Source organism: Drechmeria coniospora, chromosome 02 (genome assembly GCF_001625195.1).
Source record: "Drechmeria coniospora strain ARSEF 6962 chromosome 02, whole genome shotgun sequence".
NCBI lineage: Eukaryota > Fungi > Ascomycota > Sordariomycetes > Hypocreales > Ophiocordycipitaceae > Drechmeria > Drechmeria coniospora.
This window is the reverse complement of record NC_054390.1, coordinates 6520633-6548510: the sequence shown is the minus strand read 5'-3', so window position 1 is coordinate 6548510 and position 27878 is coordinate 6520633. Positions and strand designations below refer to the sequence as shown.

Genomic DNA, 27878 nt, shown 5'->3' with positions numbered 1-27878 from the left:
CATCTGACAGGTCGGATGTATCATTGTTGAATCTGCCCGGTGGTAATCAACCCCCCACCAGGAGCTTTCGTCCGCGCCGTCTCCGTCTCCTCCAGCTCGAGCTTCGGGCCCGCGAGAATGCGGTCTCTGTGCCAGGGCCCAACAAACATACCGTCTGGGTCGGCTTCGTTTCGGACACGGCGATACTCGTCCAATTCTTTTCCGTACATGGCTTCAATGTCTGGCCGGTACGTCTCGAAGTTCTTGGCCCAGTGCGGTCTCCCGCCGAGGTCCTTCATGAGCCACTCAAATGCCTCGTAGTACCGCGACCTGCAGGGCGGATCGTTCCAGTACGGTCGGTACAGTGTCGCGTTGAGGTACAGCGTTGGTCCGTCGACGACGGTGGGGTCTAGGAAGGGTCGAAGGTTGGAGGTCAAGGTGGTGTCGCTCACGCGAACCTCGACAGGCGCGTGGACGTACAGGCCGTCGGCGGAAAAGGGAATGTCATGAGGAACGTAGTCGGCATCATCGGGCGTCAAGCGGTTGATCCAGGAGCTGAGCCGTCGCAAGGCCTCGGGGCCCTTGTGGAGGGGGATGGCCCACTCGTTGACAAACTGGGAGTAAAGGCAGTTCATCAGCAGCGCCTTTCGACTAGGCTGGACAGCGGTCGTCGTCGAGCCATTGGCGAAGCCGTACTGGCAACCGAAGACAAAGCGCTCGATCCAGGGCAGGAGGCGCGGGACGAATTGGGCGAGGTAAAGAAGGTTATGGTAGACGTAGTAGCCCAGTGCCTTGTCGTAGTAGCTGACGGGAGGAGGAAGCTCGGCATCTCCCGTCTTCTCGCTCTGCCACACGACGGCACGGCGAGTGTATGGGAACCACCAGACTCGCACAAATTCGCTTTGGGTCCACAGGTCGTGCGACCAGGACTTGAACAACTTGAGGTCCGTGTCGATGGTCTGCTTCCATCGGAGGGTGAAAGCCGGGACGGCACGTAGCGTAACTTCGGTGATGATGCCGAGCGCACCGAGAGACAGGAGGGCGGCACGGAAGAGATCCGGGTTCGTATCGGCGGAGCAAAGCTCGGTGACGCCGCTCGCGAGGGTGATTTTCAAGGAAACGATGTCTTCGGACACGAGGCCGTGACGCAGACTGCTACCGTGTGTGCCGGTAGATATTGCGCCCGCTATCGACTGCTGATTGATGCTGCCGAGGTTTGGCATGGCGAGACCATGCTTCTCAAGCTCCTCGCCGAGAGCGTAAAGGCGGATGCCGCTTTGCATTGTCACGACGCCCGTGTCGGTATCAACGTCGAGCACCTTGCTGAAGCTGTCAAGGTTGACCATCCAGCTCGACGTGCAGGTAATGTTGGAGGGGGAGTGTCCGCAGCCAGTGGTGACGATGCGGCGACGACATTGCCGAGCAAGTTTGACAATCTTTTCCACCTCCTCAAGCGACTCGGGCTGGATGTAGAGCTCGGGCAGAGAGGCAAAGGTACGGGCCCAGGTGCGGTGGAGGTGCTGCGTCTTTGCACGGAATGGAATGCCATCGCGGGCGGCCTGCAGCTCCGCAGCCGCCAAAGGATGCATGATACCCGATGTGCGCCTTGCAGACGACGGGTGACAGACAATAGCGGGCGCTGAATGGCGAAATTGGTGGAGGGAGATGGCGAGGTTGGAACGAACAGGTTCGGGAAGCGACGTTTGTCACACCAAAAAGTTGGTGTAGCGGCGAACGGGGTGGAAAATTATTAGAGGGGCAGCAGCTTGCTAGTCACCAACCCACGCCCAACATCCATTTGTCCAGCATCCATTTGTCCAGCATGCATTTGTTCAGCATCCATTTGTTCAGCATCCATTTGTTCAGCATCTATCTGTTCAGCATCCATTTGTTCAGCATCCATTTGTTCAGCATCCATTTGTTCAGCATCCAATTTTTCACGCAGTACTCACGCACGTCGTCACTTTCGCTCCCATGAAACTGACCTGCCTCGCTGGCCGTCTTGGCTCTTGCTTATCGCGAGAGCCTGATCGGTTTCGATGGAACCAGCATACGACGGCTTTCGAGCCATTGATCATTCATTGAGCAGAGAGTAGAGTTGTTCTTCAATACCTTTCTTTCTACTGGAACATTTATGCCGATGATATACTCACATACACTGATGACATGAAGGCCTATGCCGTCCGTTATCTCGCAACCACTTACTCCTCCGCCGCTAGAGGCTTCGCGAGACCCAGTCGCTCAAGCGTGCTCGGGAACGTTTTGGGGTCCGCCGCGTTGGCGTCCACAATGAGCGACTTGGGCGTCCTATCGACCAGAAGCCGAATCAGATCTGGGCGCATATAGTGGCCACCCTGTTACTACGATTCAGTACACAAATCAGTCTGGGGACGGAAGCTGCTCAACGTACAAAGTCGGCAAGACGCTTGGTGAGCAGGTTCTCATCCAGGTCGACGTCCACGATGACGAGACCGTCGAATGTCTTGGCCGGATCTTCAACGGCACGAAAACCGTCCGGACGATAGATGCGGGTGAATCCGTTGCCAATGATGGCCGACTCCCCGTCAAGGGCCGCCTCGTCGTGCTGCAGGCGCTTCGGGAGGTTGAGGCGAGCCCCCTCGCGCGTGACAACCTGTGTCGGCGCCAGGGTCCAGGTACCCGTCTCGTAGGCGTAGGCGGGCGTCACAAGCTCCGACTGCGTCTCTGAGATGTTGCTGTACGGGTCCGGGTACTTGAGCGTCGAGGCCGGAGGGTAGACGGGCCAGCCGGCGACGTGAACCTCCTCGTGCTGCGCACAGCTAAGGGCCTTGAGGAAGGGGTTCATCTGCTCCCGTTAGCCATCGGCTCGACCTTTGTATGATGCATCGGGTTCGGATCCATCGTGTCCATGGCGCGCCCACATTCTCCCAGCAGTTGAGGTGGCCGAGCCTGCCAATCTCGGTGTCGACGACCGAGTCGAGCGAGTCGCCCGTCGCTTCCCCAAACACGAGCTTCTCCACGTGCGTCGGCTTGATCTTGCGCCGGTGGTTGATGACGGCGCCGGTCGGGTCGATGATGATTTGAGCCGTGTACAGCGTGTGTCCGTCTAGCTCCGAGTATCCCAACGAGACGTAGATATTTGCTGCTCGGGCGGCGCTGCGAATACGCCGCATCTCATCCGAGTCAGGCCGCAGGCTGTTCTGGTGGTACTCCTTGAGAAGAGGGAGCGAGTCTTGGTAGTTGACACGCCACTGAAAGTACGGGTATCTGATGAGCGTGTTTCGGTCTGGGGTAAGTGAACTTGGTAACATGGCAGCACGATGACGAGGTGAAATACCCAGGAATCCCTAGTCTGTCAGCTTGCGTCACAACCATGCATATTCAGAAGGCGAAGAGTACGAACATAGCTCTGGAAAGGCGACGAGCTTGCAGCCCTTTTCGGCGGCCTCGCCAATGAGCTCAACCGTCCTCCGAACAGACTTCTCTAGGTTGAACCATCCGGGCTCGGCCTGGACAGCGGCCGCTTTGTATTGTCGGATGGTGGCAGGCATGGCAACGCGATGGATCCTGTGAGTCTTTCTCGAGACTAGCGATTGAGTGGAGGCGAGTGCGAGGTTCGATGAGCCATGCATGTAGCGGCGGTCCTGATCGGTTTATAATGTCGACATGGCCAGCTAGGCCGAGAATGAGACGGCACTTCCTTTCACAATGGTACGACATGGAACTACGGGAGCCGAACCGAAAGCGAACGGATTCCTCGGCATCTCCATTCCACTCCTACCCGCAAAATCGAGCCAGAATGTGAGACTCGGGGCATCGAGGGTCCGAAAGGCCATCTACAGCATATCCGGTTCAAAACTCTGCAGAATGGAGCCAGAACCTCAGTCGACAATGGCGCCGCATGCACGCCGATGCTCACCGCCAAGACGGAATCCGGGTGAAGATTACATATTCCAGGTTTCCAAGGCAGCAAGTTCGGGAATCATGCCACTCGGAATCGACGAACCTGGCCTGAGGGTGGCATGGTAGCACCAAACTCGGGATTGTTCATGCAGCTATGCGGCGCATCCCGGAGCAATACCGGCAAATGACTGAGACTTGACAACGACAATGTTCTTGACAAGCTCGACGTCGAGTGAGTCCTGCAGGTAGAGCTGGTTGAACGGTGTTGATGCCAGTGCATCGGCGTCAAGAAACCAATGGGGATACGCGCTTACTGCGCGATATATGAGTGATCACGTCCGATGCTTGAGTGTACTATATACCACGATGCTCAACGATTGGACAATAAACAGTACAAAGGCAAAGAAATTAAATGAATGAATAATCATGGAACTGGTGCGCAGGATTGCCCATAGATGCATCGTACGAAATAGCAGACGCGAGATGGCTCACGAAACAAACAAGCAGTCCAATATGCTGTGCTGTCCGTTCCTGATTCGCCTCTTTCGCTTTCCGATGATGAACAACACCCGACGGCTTCCATACCATATAAGCTATGAATGGGAATCACTATTAGAAAAATGAAGACCGCCGCCAATCCACTTCTCCGAAGGATTGTCCAGATAGATCAGGAGTGGTACAGAGATACAGAGGATTCAATGCAGGAGGTATTTCGGAGTTGGAAGAACGGAGTAGAAATAAGTACACGAATTAATATTAGCTTTACTGTTCAAATACTCCGTGCTTGTATTACTCCGTCCGTAAAAGGGAAATTCCCAATTGGGGGGTTGCCCCACTTCATTGCACTAAAATGGGTGGCAGGAAGTCTACATAAGGTTTCTTTAACGATAGGTGTATAACAAGCGGCCTTCTTGGCTTAGTGGTAAAGCGTATCACTAGTAATGATAAGATCACAGGTTCGATTCCTGTAGGAGGCAGAGAAGTCGCATCGGGCGACCGTTTCTTTTTGGCCCTTTGCCGACTTTTTTTCATACTTGGATTCTGTTGATAATTAATTACTCCTTCCCTTCCCTACCTACCTGCATGTAAATGCTGGGCCGATGAACCACATCACTCTGGTAGCTGGCATTCATCACGAAGCTACTCCATAGCTACCTACAATAGCAGCAATAGAAGTCATCCCCGGCTCCATTCCTCCTGCATAAGTTTAAACATTCACTTTGTAGTGTGAAGACAGCTAGAAGGAGTCATCCTGGTTGCCCAGGCCGTGACGCAATGTTGTGGAATCTTGTTTTATGCTCGTTATCACGTGATGATACAAACCCATGTCATTCTTGTTCTGCTTCCAGTGGTCTACCCTGGATGATCATGAATGCTTATATTGGTCATCCATCCATCCGCTTGCTCGCATTGAAGCACTGATCAATGAGATCAAAAGGCGTCGCTGTACTGTATGCCTGCCTTAATTACAAACCTTGCCAAGAAATTCCATGTATCTTCAGCCCTGGAAAACTTGACTTCAAAGGTGTTATGCGTTGTGACACCCCTGCAAAGGGATTGTGTCGCTAGGTTTTTTTGTTGCGCAATGCCTGCTAATTCGCAGTCGATAGCACCTTCGTGGCCTATGAGGTTGCAGGGCAAAGCTGATATGGACATGCCCCTTGAACAAAATGGCTACATATTCTTGTATTTTTATTTTCTTTCCGCTCATCTTTAGTCGAGAGGTGCTCACTCGGAACGAATTGTGTTTCGTTGCCTGATTCCTTGAGCCTAGCGAGGGCCATAGCGTTGACCTTGGCGACCTCATTCGCCGTGGGTCATCTCCCTAGGTCGTGATAGTATCATCGCGCCGTCTGGATTAACGTATTCCCAGATTACCTCGTTTTTCGCAATACGACGACAGGCCTCGAACCACAAGTCCCAGCCTTGAGGCTGTACAAGTCGCGACTCGTACGTTCTGTAGTTTGCTGTGGTTGAAGTCGTTGTCGTTGAGTTGGAGGCTATTTACGCTGGTTGAAGTCGGCGAATACTATCTCTGACATTTGAGACCAGGAACGGAAGAAGAGGACTTCATCACGGTCGTTCTTTGGTAAGTCCTTTATCCCCTTCGTTCGAAAAAGCGGTGCGCTGACTATCCCGATAGGCGCCAATGCAGTGAGGTGGTGAGAGGTTCATGACTGCTGCTTTAACATCGGCATCTTCGTCGTTTGACAAGGTCCGTTGTAGAGGTCTTCTTCTTCCGTGGAAGACCTTTTAAAGGTCACTTGGTCGTTCGGCGGCCGGGAATACCTCGAACAAGAGATCCTGGCGTGCGGGTGTTGGATATCTATTGCATCGTTCCGGATAGCAACTTGCGCGGGGACGCATACCGGGCTCATAAATGTTGCACAAAAATTGACCACAAAGAATGGGTGCCACAGTCAGTGTGGACTTTGTAGGTGTTATGTGTTGCGACTGTATACCGTCCTTACCAGTCGCCTTCCGTCGTACAGCGGCGCCAGTACCGTCGCGTGTATTGTGGCGTTGTCGTTTGTGTGTCGTGCCATTCTTCACATCATGATAAAACTCACGCGTCCTGGCCGGGTCGGATCGTGACAGCCTTCGTGTGATGCAGCCAGCACTACCGCAACCGACTCGACGCACCACCGCTCCGCCTCTCCTCATGCAGCAGCCCCTCTTCGAAGATGGCTGCCCACCGCCCGGCGAGCACGGCGGCATCCCAATCTGCCGGAAGGAGCTCACCAGCCTCGGCGGCAACAGAAGTCACGGCCTTGCCGTCGAGCCCGCACGGGACGAACCTAGCCCAGGGGTTGAGATGCTCGTCGCCTGCCACGGCGACGTCGACATTCAACGCGATGCCAAGGGCCGTCACGTGGCGCCTGTGATGCACGCCCAAGGCGGCAATCTTGCGTGGGCGGCGGCTGGATGGAGCAACCCAGACACCAGGCTCGTCGTGGACCGTTGACGTCTGGATGCCGAAAAGTTCGCGCAGCAAGCGCGACGTCGTCGCCTCGAGGTGGCTCGCATACGAAGCGACGCCGTACCTCGGGTATCGTGGGGAGTGCATGTCGACGACGGGCCAAAAGACGACCTGGCCGGGTCCGTGATAGGTCGTCAGGCCGCCGCGGCTGGATTTTCGCACGTCGGGGGTGAAGCTGCGTTGCACGGGCTCGCGGCGCCGCCGAAGACAGACGTCTAGCGGCCGCCGGAGACGAGCAAGCTGCGCGTCGTCGACGTTTTCTTGTCGGCGGCCGAGGGTGAATGTCGGCGTGGACTCGAAGGAGACGAGGAGCGGTGGCGGGGGAGGTTGCTCGTCGTGCTCGGCCCCGGTGAGGGCTTTCCACGACAGGAACTCGGCACGGTGGGCATCCTGGACACCCTGTGCGTGGTCGTAGCTCGCAAGGCCGAGATGCCTATGGTGCAGCGTCGAAAGGGCCCTCGTTTGCGCCCCGGGCCATGGTCGACAAGGGGAGGCGGAGGCGGAGTTGGGCGTGTTCGTGATGGCTACGCGGAACTGGACGAGAGCCGCTGCTCGGGACCTCGACTGCAAGGCAACGACATGCCTCATTCTGGGGCTCGTAGCGTGCCCCTCGGAAGCAGCAGCAGGAAACGGCAGCGGGAGACGCGGCAGTGCCAGGCCGCGTCGTTGCAGGGGGGGATTGACAGCTGCAGAAAAGATGATGGAAGCGAGTTTTTGGACGGTGGCACAACCAACGGAGCACGCGCTCCGTATCATACTGTATGTACGGAGTACTCTGCGGGTAATTACAGTACGGAATACCGTGCTCGGAAGCCCTACTAGGTACTAACCTAAGGGATTCCAGGCCCCACGATGGGCACGAGGGGTTCGGAGTACAACTACTAAAAGTCCAAGTACGGAGTACTGTACTCCGTACATTTCGAGGAATGCAACTGTTACGGAGTACATACTTACATATTAATATTACTGTACTTGCCGTACTTGCAAGTCTACTACTACTGTACGGAGCACTCTGTAGAACTGCACTTAAAGTAGGTGCAACTACTAAACTACACGCAAGTAGACGTTCTTACTTGCAGTGCCTGGTAGGTACTCTGTACATGAACAGGCAATACTGTACGGAGTACGGAGTACTACAGTACTTATATACTTACGTGCTCCGTACTTGGCCAATAATTCCGTGCGAGTATTATTACTCCGTACTGTACCCATCACTATTGCTTACTGCAAGTACACCCAACGACTTCTCACATGGCAGTTTCACTTCGTACCCAGGTAATTCCTGCCATATTGTCATCGAATGGTAGGAGCACAGGGCACTTGTCACTGTAAGTATGTTCTCCTTTGTCGGTTGGGCAACTACAATGGCACTGACGCAGGTGTCGGGTCTTGGTACACCCCTTCGCAAGAGCAGAGACGGGGCCGGCCTAGCGTGCAGAGTTGGGGCCAATACCCCCCGACATGATCTCCCGTGGCGGTCATCTTACCGCTAGTGTTGCTTGCTCGGATTGCTCCTAGCTGTCGCTAAAGTGCCGCCGCTCCCCTCCGCACAGTGTACATGTAATACATCGGTGGCATGAGTTGCGTACTGGGTAGTACTTCCCTACTAGGTACTAAGAACTAGGTACTAACTACTAGGTAGTCAGGATCATGAACCCCCCGAGGAACATGAATGCCTACTTATCGTCGTTGCCATTCGCCAAGTATTCTGTCGCTTTGCAAGTTCGTGCTTGCATGGACATGTACCGGGGTGTACGCATGCCTGAACCTACCGACATGTACTCCGTACTCTACGGAGTACTGTAATATTACTTACTAGGTACTACGTACTATGTACCCAGTAATGCCAGGTGCCTAGTACTAGGTATACAGTTAATACATGTACTGTAGGTGCATGGAATAGTACTGTACAGCGTACATGCTGCCGGTACATGGTACGGTGCCCCGAACATGTACATGTTGAGCAAGAAGGTCTATTAGTACTTGGGTGCTTTGCCTGCCTAGTTCTCCAGCGTCGTCCGAGAGCATGCACACCTACATGTGCATCAGTGGACAGCGCCCGCCGACCGCACGCATTCGAAGCTGCGGCCAGGGCCAGGGACTAGGTCGTCTGAACCTGAACCGCTCTCTGCTTTGGGTCAGGGACCCCCCGTGCCATCGACAATGGGGACCTAAATGCGACCTAAACTCGACCTTAAATACGGCCCAAGCGAGGTCGAGGTGCCGGCGAGAGAGGTACTAGATTGGAGCTAAGATGCGAGAAGCCCCCCCCCTGTCCCCCTCCTCGCTGCAAGCCAAGTGCAGCCCACCGCAGCCGGGCCAGTGTCGTCATCGCTGCAGATCCACCCCCCAACGCCACGACAAACGCAGCATCGCCCAAGCAGCGAAGGCCAAAACCATCGTCCCTCAGGTCTCATCGTAGTCGTCCCTCTAGCTCCCTAGCTCCCTAGCCCCCCAGCTAAACTGGATGCCTCCCAGCTGCTGCCCCTCTCGCCTCCTCGCCTCCTCGCCTCCTCGCCGCTTCTCTTCATTCGCCATCTCGCGTGTGAAAGTCCAACGACAGCTCCGACTCTTCTCTTCTCTTCTCTCGCATCCCAACCCAACCTTTCCATTCCCCCTGTCGTCCTGTGCGGTGGCTTCGTATCAGCATCATCACCATCCTATCATCGTCGACATCATCAACGTCTTCGACGTCATATCGCCATCCTCCCGACGACCTTGGCCATCGTCCACGCCTCGACTCGTGCACGTGCAACGCCTCTTCTCTCCGCTTGTGACCCCACGACGCCCGGATTCGATCTCGCTGACGACGCGGGACGAAGACAAAGACGGGACGCCGTCAACGCCAAACCCGGCCGGCCCAACTGAGACAACGAGACATTCGAGAGCCGAAACAGTGCTAGCACTGGCATTTCTTACCAGACACCGCCGTCCGCTGCCGTCGCCTAGGGCAGCCTGATTCATCCTTCGTCCGATTGTTCGTTTATATTTAGCCGCGAGACGCCGCTCGCTCTCCCCACTCGGCCGAAGCTTGCGCACGAGCACCCGTCGTCATCATGCCTAAGAGTAGGTCCCTCACTCCGTGATGGCTTCGTCGTCGTCTCGGGCCCAGCCGCTGACGTGCGTCCAGACGCCCCCCTCGGCCTCGCGGCCCTCCTGGTTCTCGCCGCCTCCATCGTGATGCTCTTCTTCATCATCCTCTCGGGCGTCACCAGCGCGACGCCCCTCAATAAGACCTACTTCCTGCAGGCCGACACGAGCGGCATCACAGGCGCCAAGGACATCTCCCAGTGGACCTACTTTTACGTCTGCGGCCCCGGAAACACCGACTGCACCGACGCCCGTGCTGCGCCGCCATTCGGCTTCGCCTGGGATTCCAACGCCCAAAACGTCCCTCCCGCTCTCTACGGCGGCTACGGCAGCGGTACCACTTCGTACCAGTACTACTATCTCTGGCGCTTCGGTTGGGTCTTCCTCCTCCTCACCCTCTTCTTCGAGGTCCTCACCTTTTTCGCCGGCTTCCTCGCCTGCTGCGGTCGTCTCGGCGCTGCCATCTCCTTTGTCATCGCCAGCGTCGCCCTCCTGTGCTACACCATCGCCGCCTCCCTGACGACGTACGTCACCCACCCCTTTCCCCGACCCCTGTCCCCGACGGCCGAACGCGCAGGCCTCGAGCTGACCTGAGCTGCCCCTCCAGTGCCACATTTGTCCTTGCCCGCGATGAGTTCCACGATGCCGGCCGCGACGCCCAGATCGGCTCGTACGCCTTTGGCTTCCTCTGGGGCTCCTACGTCGCCCTCATCGTCACCGAGATCCTCTTCCTCCTCGGCATACGCAGCGACAAGAGCAGTTCCAGCCCCAGCGCCGGCAATCGCAGCAGCCGCGTCAAGGAGGATTACGCATAACCGACGCTCGCCCTCGCCCTCGACGCCGACGGCCGAACGCGCAGGCCTCGAGCTGACGTAACCACCGGCGGAATGGCAAAGGCTGCCCGCCCGCCTGCCTGCCTTGGATGCCTGCCTTGGATGCCTGCCTTGGATGCCTGCCTAGCTGCCTATCTGTTCCGCAATGTTGCTCCTTTCTGTCACCACCTGAATGGTACCACCAGTCTCTTTCTACCACCCACCCTACCTAATCACGAGGCAAACGACAAACGACATGCGTGTGCACATGTGGAACCGGGTTGGAAAGGTACCGGCTACCGTGCGTTTGAACTGCGGCCGTGTTCGGGCCGCGCTGCGAGTCTAGAGACTGAGGAAATGAAGACGGCTCAAATGGAGCTCCGAAGGCCGAGGATTCGGGCCTCCATGGAGACGGGGGGGCTACTGTATGCTTATCCTGCATGCGAGGGCACGAGGTGGAAGTGTAATACCCTACTACCCATTAATCAACAACCATGAATGATGTAATAGTTTATTCCATGCTCGGTTTCTAAAGACGTAGTCAGGTGCTGAATGCTACCGAAGCAAGAACACTGCGAGCTATCAAGTGCCGGATGCTAACGAAACGAACCACACACTGCCGGTTGTAGGTGTCGAACGCGAACAAGGAGCCATCCGCTGCGCGCTGCGCGGTGTGCCTGCAGGGAGTGAGGGGGCCGACGTTTCGCTGGTAGGGTGCAGACTGCTGCCCAGCCGTGGGCATGCTCAGAAATGAAAATGACAAAAGCGCCGGCTGCTTCGTCGAAGCTGGCCTCGTCGTCGTGCCCCGTTCTCTGAGGCGCGCTGGATGCTTCATGTGCGCTCCGCGCGACACGGCGAGCCCCGTCAACGAGCGTACGCGACACCAGTCCGTTTCACGTGCCGGGCAACGGACTTGCTAGCGGACTGACCGAATCAAGGGGCGCGGCATGCAGCGCCGGGCGGAGCGAACCGCCGGCGTCGCCGCTTTCCAGTTTCCGACGCAGCACCGACGTCACCCACTGGGCAACCTCTGGATCCTCGCTGGCCGACGACAGCTGCAGCTTGCCGACCGCCTCGGCCGCCATGTCGGCCCCCTCTCCCTCCTCGTCCTCCTCCGTGATGGTGGCGGGTTTGGAGAAGGGCGCCATCCACGGATGCTGCAGCAGCATCGCGTACGTCGGCCTCTTCTTGGGAACCTTGTGCAGGCAGCTCTTGACAAAGTCGCGCGCCAGGTCCGAGTACCCCTCCTGGGGAAGACCGGGTGGTTCGCCCTCGACGATGGCCTGGCGAGACTCAGGTTAGCTTGACGGGTCAGCGGACGGGTCGGGTCGACGTACATTGAGCTGGCTGAAAATGGTGGACGACACCTCCGGCGGGTAGGGATACCGGCCGGTGGCGCACTCGATAATGGTCAAACCCAAGCTCCAAACATCGCTCTGCACGCTGTAGGTACCGTCGGCGTTGCCGTGCGTCATGCCGCCGCCCGAGATGCGCTCGGGCGCCATGTAGCTCTGGCAGCCAATGTTGGTCTTGGCGATGCTCGCGACGAGGTTGCCGCTGACACCAAAGTCGCAGATCTTGATCTGCCCTCTCGTGTTGGCCAGGATGTTGGTCGGCTTGACGTCGCGGTGGATGATGTTGTGGTCGTCCTTCAACGTCTTGAGGCCCATGACGGTCGAGTAGGTGATTTTGCGCACGATGCTCTCGGGGATGCCGCCCTCGTACAGCTTGTCGATGGAGCCACCATCCATGTATTCGATGCAGATATACACGGCGCCCTCCTGGAAGAAGGCACCGTAAAACTCGATGATGTGGGGCGAGAGGCACTCGTGCAGGATGACGAGCTCCTTGAGAATCGTCGTAAACTTGGCGTCGTCCAGCTCGAGCCGAATCTCCTTCATGGCCATCACTTTGCCGGTGGTGTTTCTGATGGAGCCGCTGCGGGCTCGATCGACGATGGCCGGCTGGGACGGGTCCGGCTTGCCCTGCTGCAATCGGGCGCCCGACAGACCTGGGCCGAAGCGGGGGGCGGCCGGCTTGGCGTGCTTTACCTTGTAGACGGTGCCGTAGTTGCCCTTGCCGAGCTCGTCGAGCTTCTCGATCTCATCCAAGGAGATCTTGAAGGTTTGGCCGTTTGCGAAGCTGACGCCCGTGCTCGTGATGGTGGCGGCGCCGTCAAAGGTGATCCAGCCTTTCTCGGCGTCAATGTATCGCTTGTAGTCTTCCATCTTGGAGCCGGGCCCCGAGCCGGGCTGCTTGCCGTCGGCGGCCTCGCCGCCGGTGATGTCGGAAAGCTTGAGGCCGGGAGAGGAGGAGCCCATGTCGAGCTTCATGCCCATGCCGGGGCCCATCCTGTTGGCCCTCCGTTGGCTGAGCGAGGCCGGGAGCGAGGGCGCGGAGTTCAGGTGCGGGCCCGGACCAGGGCGCTGCATGCCCCGGGGCATCTGGAGGTTACCCGGGAAGCCGTTGGAAGCGGCGGGCGCGGACGAGGGGGACGATTGGACGGTGGGCGGCTGACCCTTCTGCATGCGCTCCTGGTGGAGGGCTCTCGCCCTGGCCATGATGCTGTTGTCCATGCCGCCGGCCCCAAAGGAGGACGAGGGGGAGACGGGATTGCGGGCGGCGCCCAAGACGCCGCGCGGCGTGGAGTTGGGGTTCATGTTGGGAGGGTCGGAAACGGAACGGAGGGACGGCATGCGCTTGGACGTGTCGAGAGCCGGCTCGGGGGATAGCTGTTGCGGTGTGCCGGGTTCGGACGAGCCCTCGGTCCCGGGAGCGGCGGAGGGATCGAAGTCTTTGCGCTTCTGCATCTCGTCCGACGTCGTCGGCATGAGACGGAGCTCACGATGGGCGGAGCTGGGGTGCAATCGGCCTGAGGCCAGGCCAAGGGGGCAGCGCCTAGGCCCTAGACCATGCAGCGACGAGGACTTGGATGGCCTGCGTCGCGTGCTCGACGGGGGGCGCGGGGGGGGGGGGGGTTCCGCGGACGTCTTCGGGAGGGCCGCCTCTCTCCGGCAGGGGTGCGTCGTTCTGACGGGCTCCCACTCGCTCACGACAGCCTGGCTTTGCTTTCAGGTTGCAGAGTCGAAGTCGAGGGCGTGAGGATGTGTCGAAGGGCGGTGGGTATTTCGGTCGGTTGGCGAGCAACCCGGCATGGGCTTGGATGGAGGATGCGGGGACGATTCGTGGGCGCCTGCAGAGCCTACAGAGCCAGCGGAAGAAGGACGGTCAGTCGCTGGGCAAGGACGATGAGAAACGAGGTCGGAGGCTCGGGGTATGATGGGAACGGTCCGTTGGCGTGAAACGAGGCTGATGGCCGGCCACCCCGTCGCCAAGCAGAAGGTTGTCGAGGTGAGCGGCGACTGGTGTCGAGTCCGGTAGTCTTGGTTTTCGATGCGGGGCGCGGGAGAGCGCTCGCTGGCTGTGGTGGGATTGTCGTGAGGGGAACTCTTGGCGATCCACCAACTTTGGCCGGGTCTCTGCAGTGCGGAGTACTTGCACTCGATCTACCGCTTCCCTGTGCTCGTGCCTCGCCGTATCGGTGATCGAGTATGAGAATGCGCACAGGCTAGTAGTCTTGGTAGTAGTGATACGACGGTTCTTTCTGTATATTCGTAGCGGTTTTCGTAACGGTTTTCGTAGCGGTGATTGTAGCAGTATTTGTATCGATGCTGAGAATCCGCAGCGGACAACGATGCTGCCTGGGGCGAGGGGAGGCAGCCAAAGGTGGCACGCAGTGTGCAGCAACGCCGGAATCGAAGGTTGGTGTTGAAATATATGGAAAAGTCGAACCGGGTGCCAGGGGAACGGTAGGAAGGAGATTGATTGAGCGAGCGCTCGATGGCAGACCTATGGCGACGCCGTTTCTGTTGTGACAGACGGAGTTGAGCGAGCTGCACTCCGTACTCCGTATGGAGTTGCCTGGTTGCGAGCTGTGCTGAGACCACGCCACCGATTCGCCACCCAACGAGGCGGTGGTCCGATAATACCATGTACTCGGTGCAAGCTGCCTTCAGAGAGCAGGCGTCCTAACCTCGGCACCGCGCCCTGGCGGCTGTCCCGTGTCTGTCAAGGGAGCTGCAGGCTCGCGCCGCCGAGCACCAGAGGGCCAACAGAGGATCTGACAGTTGGCCACGCACAACTCCCGCTCTACTACAGGTACAAGTAGTACCAGAACAGGCTTATCCGCTCCTGCGAGGAATCCATCGTCAGTGAATCATTGGTACCAAGTTACTGCTAGTTCTCGACTATCACGCAACAGCAGTGCCAGTAATAGTAGAACTGTCCTTGTTTGAGCGCACAGCGAGTGTACAGTTGGTCCAGGAACATAGCGCGTAGACTTATTACTGCCCAAGACCCTACCAGGAGTTGGTATCGTCCAAGTTACAGCACCAAACTACACGCCTAGTCCGAGTTTGGTACCTTAGTAGTAGGTAGTACTTAGGTTTTAGTTTCTATAGTACCTTGGTACGGTAGTCCTAGCACTGAACTTCATGGCAAGTCACTGCTAGTGTGGTATTAAGACCTACTGTGTACCTAGTACGGAGTAGTCCGCAGGTACTTGTTGTTACTGAATGTGCTCATGACCAAACCGTGGACGAACGTTGTACATGTACAGTACTGTACAATAGGTATTACCTATTTACTAAAGTACGTACCTACTAGGAACCTCGTACCTAGTACTGGACAGTACTAAGTATTATCCACCATCCCACCGCCTGTAAACTTAGGTACTTTGGTGCCTTGCACTACCTAATAGGAAGTCGGCTCCAGTGCAAAGTTACTGAGTGGTTGGACGAAGAGGTACCAAGTCCCCAGTGCGAACACAAAGACCCCAGCTAGCATCAGAGGGAGAGGCCCAGCTGATAGCGCTGCGTGCAACTAGGGTCCAGTGGTCCAGTGAGCAGCGCTTCTCGCCCTTCTCCTTGGGCTGCAGGAAGCGGAGCAGTGTGCTCGTGGGCTTGTGACGGGCAGACAGGACCGACGTTCGCCGGAAATAGTACCGCCCTCAACATGATGCTGTCTGCGGGGGTGCGATTACAACGAGCACCATGATTTGACCGCGCAGCAAGCTCAAGGGGTGCGATGATGATCGGACTGTCGGGTTGTGGTGCAAGTTGCAAAACAATGTCTTGGCGCATAGCGGAGTGGCCGCTCTGCACGCATGAGGGTGAGACGCGGCGCACCAGCGAATGGCCCTGGCCTGGATATTGATATTGGTCCTCAATCAGGTTTGCCGAACGAGTGGCAGACGACGATACGGAGCACCAACTTGCTCGTCGACTTCTCGTCGGGCTTTTGCCAGCGGCGCATGCACGTCTGTACCGTGGCCTCACAGTACGTTTCCTCAACGCAAGCAACTGACTTGCACTGTAGGTCTTAATTCGGCGCGACGCCACGTTGGTGCTCGCACGATGGTGATGGATAAAGGTGCCACCACCAAACAAACACCAGTGTAAGTAGCTACTCCGTACAATATCGTTTCATTGTGGCCACGCACCTCATGCACGTGGCCGCCATGGCAGCGGTTGGATGGAACCGGAGGTGTGCATGCACGGAGTGTAAATACGGAGTAGTACCATGGAAGGCAACCGAGGCCTAGGCCCAGTCGAGACGAGGATGATGCCCTCGCAGCCGCCCTCCACCAACGGAAGCCGCCAGATTCGGCCAGCTCTCTCCACACGGCACCTACAGTATGCAGACAGCCTTTCACACGTTCTTGATCGATATCCGAGTGAGTGTACCTGCAGTCCACGTAGATATCCATATGCACTGCCTTCCGTGCTCCGTACAACGGAGTGCGCAAAAAACCCACGAGCAGAGTTCAGCACAGTGCCGTGCCGTGCAGTAGAGCACCGTACAACAACTCTCCGTACGGACGCAGAATGAACGACTTCCACATGGACCCAGCACTCTTACTGTACAGACTTGAGATCCCATACGCGGACCACCGCCAGTTGCCCTGATACCGCGGCTTGAAGATGGGCGTTGCGGGAGGTACCTGCAACCCTGTGCCTTTTTGTGCATGAGCACCACGGTACCTGTCCTGCTTCTACGACTCGGTGCTTGCCGATGTACTGTACGGAGAACAGTACCAAGGTAGTACCTTTGATGTGAGGGCGTCGCATGCGCCTCCCTCCGTCTTCATGCCTGAAAAGGGCGCCTGCTGTCCCTCACGAGGCCGCCGCAGCACGGAAGCAGCCCGTCCCACAATTATCTTCCATCTTCCCACGGCAAGCGATTCAATTCGAGCCACTGATTGGGCAGCATGCCATGCTTTGGCGCTATCCGAGACACGTCCGCGAACAATTTCAAGCAAAGTACTCCGTAATACCGAACGCGGTACTCCGTACGTACCAGTATTAATGCTGCACACTTGCTGTACCGATCGAGATGTGAATGGCAAGTACATCGAAGCGAGTACAATACGTGTGTTACTGTACACCTACTGTACCTACTGCACTTGTGAGTACCCAAGGAGTACAGTGCACGTAAGTACAGTGCATGCAAGTAAGTACGTACTACGTACTCTCTATGCTTTGCTGGGCAAGATTGTCTGCTAACAGTCATATCCTTGCAAATACAAGTGCCCAAGTATACAGCGTAGGTATTATTATACATGTACTCCGTATACTCCGTAAACTCAGTCTTGTTGGACCTTGGCACTCACTCAATAGGCACGCAAGTTCACTTACGGGTACATGCACAGCACCAAGCACGTACTCGAAGTAGTTGTACATGCTCGTGCGCCGACGCTTCACCACGAGTCGCGTACAGGAGCGGCGCACAAGTAAGTACTTGTACATACACGCCCAACTACGAGTACAACGAGGTACATGTCTGCGTAACAGACTGGTACATCTTCTCATCAATTCAATGCTGCGTGCGTCTGGCCGCAGCGCTAATCAAGGATTTTCCTTGACCTGGCGGCCTCTGCGGTGCACGTTTCGCTTCTCGTCTGACTCTCCACCAGCTTGTGGTGTGTGACGCACTCCAAATCTGAAAGGTTCGCTAACGAGAAAAGCATTGGCGCCTCTCGACCATACTCAAAATCTCAAAACGGGCGCTCTCGCTGGCAACCATTGCCCGTCCCATTCTCGCCACCAGCTAATTAATACGCAGAACGCAGACAGGTCGTTGGTACGGAGTACCTGCTACGTGATACGTACTAACTTAGGTACGGAGTACTGTACAACACGTTGGTGCCTGTGAGCACTGTCCCTCTACGCTTATCTTGGGTCGAGCAAGGTACTGTACCGTACACGCAGACCGTACACCGATTACGAATACTGATATTGCTCCGTAGTGCTTGTTCGCCTCGCCGGCGTCGTTGTGCCACTACCGCACAAGCACGTCATTTCCCTCCCAATTCGCCTCTCTCTCCTCCATATACTATTCTTCGCCGACGCACCCCCCCCCCCCATCGTCGTCACCGTCACCGTGAGAGCGTTCCCATCTTGGCGCTGCGCTGCTACGTCATCTGCATCAGACCCCGGCCTGCGCAGCTCACCCGCTGGCCGTCGCCTCATCCGCTCGCCGACAGCAGTGCGGCAGGCTCCCTATACTCACTCGGCCGTCTTGTGCTCGCGTCGCTCTCGTCCAACGGCATAAGAGGACGCAGCCTCCTGCCCACTCACCGACGACCGCCGTCACCGCGCCCGTCAAATCGAATCCTTCTCGAACCCTTCCCGAAAACACCACCCAAGTCGGCATCGCTTGTTGCTTGGTCTTATATGGCTTCGGCAGGCGGCTTCCCCCGTCCGGCATCGTTCCGTCTGACGAGGATCGCACGAGATGCCTACGAATATCCCATGGCCGTCCTCCAGGCCCCGCCCGACGCCAGTTCCTCCCTGCCTCACCTGTGCCTTCTCGTCTTCGAGGCCGTCCTCGAGGTCGTCTGCGTGAGCTTGCCTGGCTACATCATCGCCCGCCTCGGCCACTTCGATGCCGAAAAGCAACGGTTCCTCGCCAACCTCAACGTCATGCTCTTCACGCCATGCCTCAGTAGGTCGACAACCCGCCCGAGCGTTGCGCGTGCTGACCTGCGCCCTAGTCTTCACCAAGCTGGCGTCGCAGCTGAATGCCGAGACGCTTTCCGACCTCGCCATCATTCCCGCCATCTTTGTCGTCCAGACGCTAGTGTCCTGGCTCGTCTCCGTCTTGATCGCCAAGGTGTTTCGTTTCAACAAGCGGGCCTCCAACTTCGTCACGGCCATGGGCGTCTTCGGCAACTCCAACTCCCTACCCATCTCTCTCGTGCTTTCCTTGTCTCAGACCATCAAGGGACTCCACTGGGACAGGATCCCCGGCGACAATGACGACGAGGTTGGCGCCCGCGGCATCCTGTACCTGCTCATCTTCCAGCAGCTCGGTCAGCTAGTCCGCTGGAGTTGGGGCTACCACGTGCTGCTCGCCTCCAAGGACAAGTACCTCGATTACATCGATGACATTGCCGAGGAGGGCCAGTGGGCCGTGCGCGAGGACCACGACGAACGGGAGGCGCAGGGGCTCATCCAAGGCATCGACGGCGACACGGACGAGGAGATGGATGAGGACGAGGATGAGGACCACAGCGTCGACTCGCGCAGGTACATTCCCGCAGGCCGCACCCCTGTTGCCGGGACCTCGACGGCGTCCGTGGCCGACTCGAGCGATGACGAGTTCGGCACGAGAAAGGCGCTGTGCAAGAAGACGTCGCACTCTCACAACGGAAATCATCATCACCCTGTTGGCAACGGCGGCGACCCCAACGGCCCGACCCCGGCTTCCCGTGGCGACGAGAATGGCGACGCTCTGCTTGATGGGGCCGATGGTGGAGTTTGGCGTCGGACAAAGGCTTTCCTTTCCAAGCCGACGAGCGCCCTAAAGGGGCGGGCTTGTTGTTCCCTCTCGCGCCTGTGCAAACGGCTGCCACGCCCTCTCCAGGTCTGCGTCTCCTTCCTGGCCAAGGCGATTTCGAAGACGGCCCACTTCCTCTATGAGTTCATGAACCCTCCCCTGTGGGCCATGTTGATTGCCGTCCTTGTCGCCTCGATTCCCTCGTTGCAGGAACTCTTCTTTGAAGAGGGATCCTTTGTCAACAACAGTGTGACGAATGCGGTCAAGTCGAGCGGCGGCGTTGCCGTCCCTCTGATCCTCGTCGTCCTCGGCGCCAACCTGGCGCGGAACACGATGGCCCACGACGACGCTCACGACCCGGAGGAGGAGAGGATAGGAACGAAGCTCCTCGTGGCGTCACTGCTGAGCCGCATGGTCCTGCCTACAATCATCATGGCACCCATCTTGGCCGTCATGGCAAAGTATCTGCCCATCAGCATCCTCGATGACCCCATCTTCATCATCGTCTGCTTTCTCCTCACCGGTGCACCCAGCGCGCTCCAGCTGGCGCAGATTTGCCAGATCAACAACGTGTACGAAAAGACAATGGGCCGCATCCTGTTCCAGAGCTACGTCATTTGGTAGGTTGCTTGCTCCCTCGGGAGGGAGATTGAACGCTGACGTGATTAGGATCCTGCCGTCCACCTTGGTTCTCGTCATGATGGCCCTTGCCGTCGTTCATTGGGCGGCGGCGTCGCTGTAATGCCGCCCGGACAAGCTATGAATGGGGGGTGGGGTGGGTTGGTGGTGGTGGAGAATACTGGGACTTGGCCAGCCGCATTATCGATCCAGTTCCCCGAGGACGGCATAGCATGCTATACTAATTGGGCGTTGACATTTTCATTGCGGACATTGTATTATGATTGGCGACGGAGCCGAGCAGACGGCAATCGTGGACAGACTTGCCCATAATGGCGGAGCTGGGAACATGGCCGAAGCCAGCCAGCCGAGAAGGACATGGGCGCGTATTGACGTTCCTTTTAGTTTTCAAAACTGCAAGAGACCCATGAGTCCAAACCGGATGCATTGCACAAGTATATGCGCGAAGACAGTTACCTCTATCGTCATGCCGTGCCGTTGGCGAGAGTAGCATCGGCCACAAAGGCCCAATCCCTTACCGTGCCCTTCCAGTCACTGATCCGGACGTCTCTGATGTCGACCACGATGACCCTGACCTCCTCCCCGGCTACAAAGTGGCCGGCGGGGCCACTTTCGGCCCTGTTGTTTTGCTGGCGGAAAGGCGGCTCACCCTCGGCGAATGTGTTGTTCTCGAGGTGCTTCTCGAAGTAGTATTTTTCCTCCTCCGAACCGCACGGGGCCAAGCGCGCTGAGCCGCCTATGGTGGCGCTGATGCTAGACATGGCCGAGGTGTTGAGGTTCAGCAGGAGAGAGGCGAGGCTGGAGCGGTGGTCGGGGCCGGGAGAGCCACCGGAGGGGCGACGGCTTTGGGTGGGCGGTCGATGGGAGACCCCTGTCATTCACATCAGTCGTGATCGGAGACGGCCAGGAGGGCAACGCACAGTCGTGGACGAGGAGAGAGACGTTGGGGTTGGCGACGATGGAGGTCATCTTGCGCGAGGCGGGGTTCGTGGTCATGACGATTAGGGGACGGGTCGAGTACGGCGAGGAGGCGAGGTAGGTGTAGTTCATGAGGGAGACGTGGGGTATGTTGTCGGTGCAGGTGGCGAGGTGAAGCTATCGCCAGCGGGGTTAGCTCGCTGTTGAACCAGGCAGCGGAGGGGGGGCGTGAGATGACGAGCGGCGAACATGACTGCAGAAAATGGCTGCAAATAGAAGTCCAAACGCTGAAGTCTGCAGAGGATGAACCGTCTTACTCCTTCTCATTGAGGCCTTCGGCATCGAAGGGTTGTGGGCGGTGGGCAGCAGGAAAGGTCTGGGCAGCAGCACGGCCAGCCAGGCTGGAGCCGTAATTTACTTACAAACCGCGCATTCTCGAGACACTGCACCACCTCTGACGGCATCGTGCCGGTGACCTGCTTGTGCGTGTCGCCCTCCGAGGCCTCGTAGTTGAGAGGGATCTTGTCCATGGCGGGCGTTGGAAAATAGATGGCGTCTGTATGTCGGTGAGGGAGTAATAATCAAGCAACGATGTAAAGGTCACAGGCGTCCGCCCGGCTTGTGGGGTCACAGAGTTGACTGGGTCAGCAAGTGGGCGAGGACTGGTTGGTCACGCGCCGCCCGCTAGTATACTTGAGTAAGTACAGTATTACGGAGTGTCCGCCCATAAGAGTGTGGGTAATAAATAATTGTAATTACAGTACAGACAGTACTGTAAGTAAGTACTCCGTACATTAGTATGAGGACCATTCACTGAGCCAGTGCACCAAGTGTACTGTAGCATTACGTACCAGTACATGTATTGCAGTGAGTGTACCTGGTGGCTTACAGGGTGGTAGCTCCAAGCTAGCTACTAAGTAATATTACTCCGTACTAACCTAGTAATAATTAATACTCCGTATCTCCAGAAAGGGTTTGGAGCTTCAAGTGACGTCGCGGCTACCACCAGCGGCTAGTCTCGGCTCCCCACGGCTGCCATTGGCCATCTCACCTACCTTTACTAGTGGGCAGGCACACAAGCTCAAGCGCATCGTACCTTCCACCAAGCTCCTCGACCGTGAACGAGGCCAACGTCCCCTCCTCCACCAACATTTTCCTACGGGCGACCGGCATCAGGCGAGGGCTCGCAGCCGTCCAGAACGGCCGAAAGAACCTCCGGACACCTACCTCCCCTTGATTGCCAGCCATGCGTTCCCTCCGTGCCAATCGCCTCCCCTTGAGGCCACTGCCTCGTCGCTTCTCCTCGACATGCTCGACACCCAAAGCGGCGGCGCTCAGCTCGGTGCTCATCGCCAACCGTGGCGAGATCGCCATACGGATTAACCGCACGGCCGAGCGTATGGGCATCCGCGCGACGACCGTCTATACCGACGTCGATGCCGGCTCCTGGCATGCCTCGACGGGGTACCAGTCCCTCGCCCTCGGCCCCGCCAACGGCTACCTCGATGGCGACAAGATCATCGCCCTGGCCAAGAAGCACAACATACAGGCGCTGCACCCTGGCTACGGCTTCCTGTCCGAGAACCCTCAGTTTGCCGAGCGCTGCGAGCGCGAGGGAATCATCTTCGTCGGCCCCCCCGCCACCGCCATGGCTGACATGGGCAACAAGGCCCGCAGCAAGGAGATCATGACGGCCGCCAACGTGCCCTGCGTCCCCGGCTACCACGGCTCCGAGCAGGGTGAGCAGGAGCTTCTCGCGCGCGCCAGGGAAGTCACCTTCCCGGTCCTGCTGAAGAGCGTCCGCGGCGGCGGCGGCAAAGGCATGCGCATCGTCCTGGCCGAGGATGAGTTCATGACGCAGCTGAAGAGCGCCCGGGCCGAGGCCAAGGCTTCCTTCGGCGAGGGCGGTGAGGTCATGCTGGTGGAAAAGTACATTGTGCGCCCGCGTCACGTCGAGGTCCAGGTCTTTGCCGACAAGCATGGCAACACCGTCGCTCTCGGCGAGCGAGACTGCAGCGTCCAGCGCCGGCACCAAAAGGTCCTCGAGGAGTCCCCAGCCCCCGACCTCGACGATGCCACGCGTCGGGACCTATGGGACAAGGCGCGTATGGCCGCCTCTGCCGTCGGCTACGTCGGCGCCGGCACCGTCGAGTTCATCCTCGACAAGGACACGGGCAAGTTTTACTTCATGGAGATGAACACCCGTCTGCAGGTCGAGCATCCCGTCACCGAGATGGTCACGGGCCTCGACCTCGTCGAGTGGCAGTTCCGCATCGCTGCCGGTGAGAAGCTTCCCCTGACCCAGGCCGAGGTCGAGCAGGAGATGGGCAAGCGTGGGGCGGCCATCGAGGCGCGAATCTACGCCGAGAACCCCGAGAAGGGCTTCATGCCCGATTCTGGCAAGCTCGTCCACGCCGTCCTTCCCGACACCATCCTGGCCGACGAGGACGTCCGGTTGGACTGGGGTTTTGGCTCCGGCAGCACCGTCTCCGAGGCCTACGACGGCATGATCGCCAAGCTCATCGTCCGGGCCGACACGCGAGAGAGGGCCATCGCCAAGCTCGAATCGGCACTGCGGGCCTTCGAGATCGTCGGCGTCAGCACAAACGTCGAGTTCCTCAAGCGGCTGTGCCAGTCGCCCGCCTTCGTCGACGGCGACGTCGAAACGGGCTTCATCGACAAGTGGAGGGACGAACTCTTCAAGCCCAGACGCATCAGCGACGAGGTCTTCGCCCAGGCCGCACTCGGCATCATCAGCCTGCAGCTCCGGGCGCAGCCCCCTCACGGCGAGACGCTAGGCTTTGGCGACGCCGCCGCCACTGCCGAGCGCAGCATGGCCTTCAAGGTCCTCGACGGCTACAGCGAGCAGGAAGGCCAGGTTGTCGAGGCCAGCGTCACCCAGACCGGTCACGGCCTCTACAGCGTCACCGTCGCGCGCAAGGGTGAGCCGGCGCAGCTCTTGACCAACGTCGCCTGCGAGCCGACGATCGAGGGTCCCCTCGTCAAGCTGCAGACCTACTTTCCCTTGGAGCGGATTCTGTCGTCGGTGGTTCCGCAGCCGGGCGAAAACGACACCAAGATCGCCGTCTTCCAGCATGGCGTCAAGACGGACCTTGCGCTCCTGCCGCCGGCCTGGTACGAGAAGGCGCTGGGGCTCAAGGAGCTGGCGGCGTCGGTCGTGGCCCCTATGCCGTGCAAAGTGCTGAAGAACGAGGTCGAAGAGGGGCAGGAGGTAAAGAAGGGAACGCCGCTCGTCGTGTAAGTTCAAGCTACCCCCCACCACTTTGACCTTTTCGACCCGCTGACGGCTGCAGCATCGAGTCGATGAAGATGGAGACGGTGATTCGCTCGCCGCAGGACGGCGTCGTCAAGAAACTGGCCCACAAGGAAGGGGTAAGTCATGTCGCTGAATGGCGCGCCAATCGACAGTGTATGCTGACTGCTGTAGGATATTTGCAAGGCTGGCACCGTCCTGGTTCTGTTTGAGGAGGAGGCAAAGGAGGAAGCATGAGGCGTTCACCGGCGTTCAGGAGCATTCTCGTTGCACGTGTCATAGCAACATGATGACGATTTAGATGCGTGATCCTGTTCTGACCCGAGTCTTGCATTTTCCCTGCCGACCCACAACTTCCTGTTGCATTCATCAGACTCTGGCGAATCCGAATCACCTCCAAAGATGAACAATACTGCCCACGACGCTCAGTCGCATCAATGTCGCCGAGACACATGTTCGTTCCTCACCATCTTGGGGTGCTCTGTATTCGCAAGTAGCACCGGGCTTTCTCGACTGTGCAGGTCGTCTGCCGGCTACCGCGTCCGCATCCTGCTATGCTCGTCTGGCAAGCGACGGCACATCTTGCTTTTCCTAGCCGCGTGGCGGATACGATCCCACCACTGTGTGAGACGACGCAGGAAGCTGGAATCGGCCGGCGAGACGTACGAAATCGTGGTGCACTTGTTGACGAGGTCCTGTTACTCTTCAGCAGGCTCTTCTTCCCACCCAGCTACGGGTCGGCCCATACGCACCTCTTTGAGGGCCAGCGTGATGAAGGCCAGGACGAAGGCAACCCAGGCCAAGGTGCCCTTTGTGCACAGAAACTGGTTTCCACCCCGGAACTCGACGGTTCCGGTGCAACGACCCGTCTTTGGGTTCGGGAATATGTTCTGAAAGTTCCACATGACGTACCGATTGCCCTGCATGTAAAAGTACAGCTCCATCTCGTTGGGCCTCGCCCTGATCTCGGCGGCGACCTGCCGCAGACTCGCCGTCGTCTTGCCCTGAACAAGCGTCTGTCGCAGCCCGGCCGCGGGACTCTGACTGTTGAGCTTGCAGTACTGATTCTCACGCCGGTGTGTCGGTAGTATTGCGCTCACAAAGTCCTCGTAGACGACTGTTGCAAAAGCAATCTTCTTGAGCGAGCGCAGGGAGAACCTGTTGCGCATGCTCAGGGGCGTGACGTGTACGTGGCCGCCACACGATATATCGCGCTGCGGCTGGAAGTGAACGCGCATGGCCTCCCAAAAGTCAGACAAGGTGCGACCGGTGTGCTGCGTCGTGTTGAGCCGGGGCGAAACGACTTCCATACAGACGAGGGGCTGCGGTCTCTTGAGAGAGCCGTCGCGGGTGACGAACCACTTGCCGCCATAGTATTCTGGGTGTTTGCTGTACTTGGAGCAGTCGTCGTAGACGGCCGGGATGCCGCGGTTCTGCAACTTCTGGGCGAGTTGTCGGTACCAGTCGACGGTCGTGAAGGCCTCGCCGCCGCCGTACGGCTTTGCAACCGCTTCGATCTCGACACCAAAATTGTAGTGCTTAATCATGTTGAATCTCTTCGCGAGATTGTCGTGTTTTCGATGCTGTATCCTGCCCTGGTGTGACACTGGTCAACGTACGCCGATATGACCAGAGAGGCCGCCTATCCTTGAACAAGTACGTAGTTGAGCAATGAAGCGAGCGAGAGAGTAAGAGACTGCGTCAGTGAATGAGGGAGTAAGTGAGTAGTGTGGCCCTTGGCTTCGAGGCTTGATTGGAATATCCCTTCCAGCGCCCAGCTCCTTTGTATCGTTGACGATGATAGTGCATTGTTTGCCGAGCTGCAGGCAGCTGGAGAGCCTTCGAGAGCTTCCCATGCAAAACTTCCATTTCAGTCCAGCATATGGAACTCGAGACTCCGATAGTGAGGCGTAAAGACGTCTCCTTGAACTGCGCTGGCCCATTCGTTGGCGGCGGTGATCCCATGCTAGAAGGCACAAAGTCTCACACAACACAAGCCAACCGAAGGGTTAGGCATCCAGGACCCAGAACAACGTCGACATTTCATCTTCGCCGGTGCAGGTGACAGGATGCTGTCCGTACCAATAACCCCAGCTCCTGGACGTGGTGCCACGCGATTGGCGGTGACGAAGAACACCCCTGGCCCTTGACCCCTGACTTGCTGCCCAACTCACACGTACATGCATCGCGCGAGTGCTCCACATGCAGCGTCCGTAATCCGTGAGTAATACTCGTACGAGCATGCAGCTTCACCGCGGCTTCACTGCGGCTGACACTGGACCGTCTTCACCGACCGGTTTTCTTGTTAGTCTCTGCTCTTCTCACCACGTCCATCAGTCGCAGCTGACCCCTCGTTCCGCCAGACGGCCAGCAGAGGCAGCCCCTGTCCCAAGTGTGGAATCTGAAAACAACGTCCCAGCCTCAATGTGCCCCTTGCGGATGGGTGACGCTTTTTGATAACTCGTCTCCGTGTCTCGTTTTCCGCCCATTATTCGTCCCGATGGCGGCCGGGCCGCAGCCGAGTAACCCCCGTTCAACCAAGTACTACTTTGCCTATGGCAGCAATCTCCATATCAAACAGATGAAAAGACGGTGCCCCAATAGCAGGTACATTGGCCATGCGCGGTTAAGCAGATACCGCTGGCAGATCAACCAGCGCGGGTACGCAAATGTCGTTGCCGTCGACGATGACGGTCGCTGGGTTGACGGACTCGTCTATGAAATTGACGAAACGGACGAGGCCAAGCTCGACGTCAACGAGGGTGTCTCCAAAAATGCCTATGAGAAGCGCTACCTCCCTATCCTACTGCATCGTGCCTCTGGGACTCTGTATCGTCGACCTGTGTCCTGGATCGTCAGCAAGGGAGGTCCGGCTGCCGTCTGCCGACAGGCCAAGTGTGCCGCCCAGGAATTGTTGGTATCACCGGGCCAGCAGCGGCACGACGACGCGCTCGTCTACATCAGCTTCCGCCATGTCGAGGACAGCGTTCCCAAGGAGGAATACATCGACCGCATTAATCTCGGGCTCGCAGACGCCAGCGTCCTCGGCATGAAAGACGACTATATCCGCAATTGCATCCGTCCGTACATACCCGGACCGGTAGCCGAGTCCGCGCTCCCCGATGGGAACCACGGCATGTCCTCGACGAAAGCGAAAGTCAAGCCGGAAAACATAGGTGTCAAACGAGGCGACCCTCTCGAATCTCACGAGCGCCCTCTCACCCGGAGAGCTCCTGATCCTGGCCGTCCTCCTGATGAACGGTATGTGCAAGCTATGGCGCGCACGATTCGCAACAACGCCAGCGCCCCCAATTTGCGCCGTCGGTTGCATGAGTTGGCATCGCCGCCGCCGAGACCGCTTCGCCGGCTCCTCCAAGTCCCGACCGCCGTAACTTTGGAGGACTATGCGTCAATCGAGGGCTGGGAGTGGAGATCGGTGTTGTAGGTGTACAGAGTTGTATGTCAA

At 57.9% G+C, this 27878-nt stretch overlaps 10 protein-coding genes and 1 non-coding gene across 11 annotated transcripts; 5 read left to right on the top strand and 6 right to left on the bottom strand.

Moving 5' to 3' along the window:
- Positions 1–20: 20 nt before the first annotated feature.
- Positions 21–1568, bottom strand: DCS_04909 (sugar 1,4-lactone oxidase; the record flags this gene model as incomplete). Its single annotated transcript, XM_040802215.1, has 1 exon — positions 21–1568. One exon carries the CDS (start codon positions 1566–1568, stop codon positions 21–23), a length of 1548 nt encoding a protein of 515 aa, XP_040657248.1.
- Positions 1569–2180: 612 nt separating this feature from the next.
- On the bottom strand, positions 2181–3509 carry DCS_04908 (cyanide hydratase; the record flags this gene model as incomplete). Its single annotated transcript, XM_040802214.1, has 4 exons — positions 2181–2333; positions 2390–2803; positions 2880–3244; positions 3362–3509. 4 exons carry the CDS (start codon positions 3507–3509, stop codon positions 2181–2183), a joined length of 1080 nt encoding a protein of 359 aa, XP_040657247.1.
- A 1257-nt stretch (positions 3510–4766) lies between these two features.
- DCS_t64 lies at positions 4767–4838 on the top strand. Its single transcript has one exon. It is a non-coding gene; the product is annotated as a tRNA-Thr (tRNA).
- Positions 4839–6481: 1643 nt separating this feature from the next.
- On the bottom strand, positions 6482–7597 carry DCS_04907 (Octanoyltransferase; the record flags this gene model as incomplete). Its single annotated transcript, XM_040802213.1, has 1 exon — positions 6482–7597. One exon carries the CDS (start codon positions 7595–7597, stop codon positions 6482–6484), a length of 1116 nt encoding a protein of 371 aa, XP_040657246.1.
- A 2300-nt stretch (positions 7598–9897) lies between these two features.
- On the top strand, positions 9898–10746 carry DCS_04906 (uncharacterized protein; the record flags this gene model as incomplete). Its single annotated transcript, XM_040802212.1, has 3 exons — positions 9898–9907; positions 9972–10455; positions 10539–10746. 3 exons carry the CDS (start codon positions 9898–9900, stop codon positions 10744–10746), a joined length of 702 nt encoding a protein of 233 aa, XP_040657245.1.
- Positions 10747–11636: 890 nt separating this feature from the next.
- DCS_04905 (uncharacterized protein) lies at positions 11637–13553 on the bottom strand (the record flags this gene model as incomplete). Its single annotated transcript, XM_040802211.1, has 2 exons — positions 11637–12026; positions 12081–13553. 2 exons carry the CDS (start codon positions 13551–13553, stop codon positions 11637–11639), a joined length of 1863 nt encoding a protein of 620 aa, XP_040657244.1.
- A 3928-nt stretch (positions 13554–17481) lies between these two features.
- On the top strand, positions 17482–20323 carry DCS_04904 (putative transporter C5D6.04; the record flags this gene model as incomplete). The annotated part of the gene is made up of 5 exons (XM_040802210.1): positions 17482–17533; positions 18050–18183; positions 18249–18747; positions 18797–20201; positions 20251–20323. The coding sequence occupies 5 exons, from the start codon at positions 17482–17484 to the stop codon at positions 20321–20323; spliced, it is 2163 nt and encodes a 720-aa protein (XP_040657243.1).
- A 361-nt stretch (positions 20324–20684) lies between these two features.
- Positions 20685–21668, bottom strand: DCS_04903 (uncharacterized protein; the record flags this gene model as incomplete). The annotated part of the gene is made up of 3 exons (XM_040802209.1): positions 20685–21091; positions 21141–21315; positions 21561–21668. The coding sequence occupies 3 exons, from the start codon at positions 21666–21668 to the stop codon at positions 20685–20687; spliced, it is 690 nt and encodes a 229-aa protein (XP_040657242.1).
- Positions 21669–22384: 716 nt separating this feature from the next.
- On the top strand, positions 22385–24649 carry DCS_04902 (putative methylcrotonoyl-CoA carboxylase biotin carboxylase chain; the record flags this gene model as incomplete). Its single annotated transcript, XM_040802208.1, has 3 exons — positions 22385–24396; positions 24453–24531; positions 24587–24649. 3 exons carry the CDS (start codon positions 22385–22387, stop codon positions 24647–24649), a joined length of 2154 nt encoding a protein of 717 aa, XP_040657241.1.
- A 296-nt stretch (positions 24650–24945) lies between these two features.
- Positions 24946–25959, bottom strand: DCS_04901 (uncharacterized protein; the record flags this gene model as incomplete). The annotated part of the gene is made up of 2 exons (XM_040802207.1): positions 24946–25107; positions 25165–25959. The coding sequence occupies 2 exons, from the start codon at positions 25957–25959 to the stop codon at positions 24946–24948; spliced, it is 957 nt and encodes a 318-aa protein (XP_040657240.1).
- Positions 25960–26912: 953 nt separating this feature from the next.
- DCS_04900 (AIG2 family protein) lies at positions 26913–27857 on the top strand (the record flags this gene model as incomplete). Its single annotated transcript, XM_040802206.1, has 1 exon — positions 26913–27857. One exon carries the CDS (start codon positions 26913–26915, stop codon positions 27855–27857), a length of 945 nt encoding a protein of 314 aa, XP_040657239.1.
- Between the last annotated feature and the right edge of the window lie 21 nt (positions 27858–27878).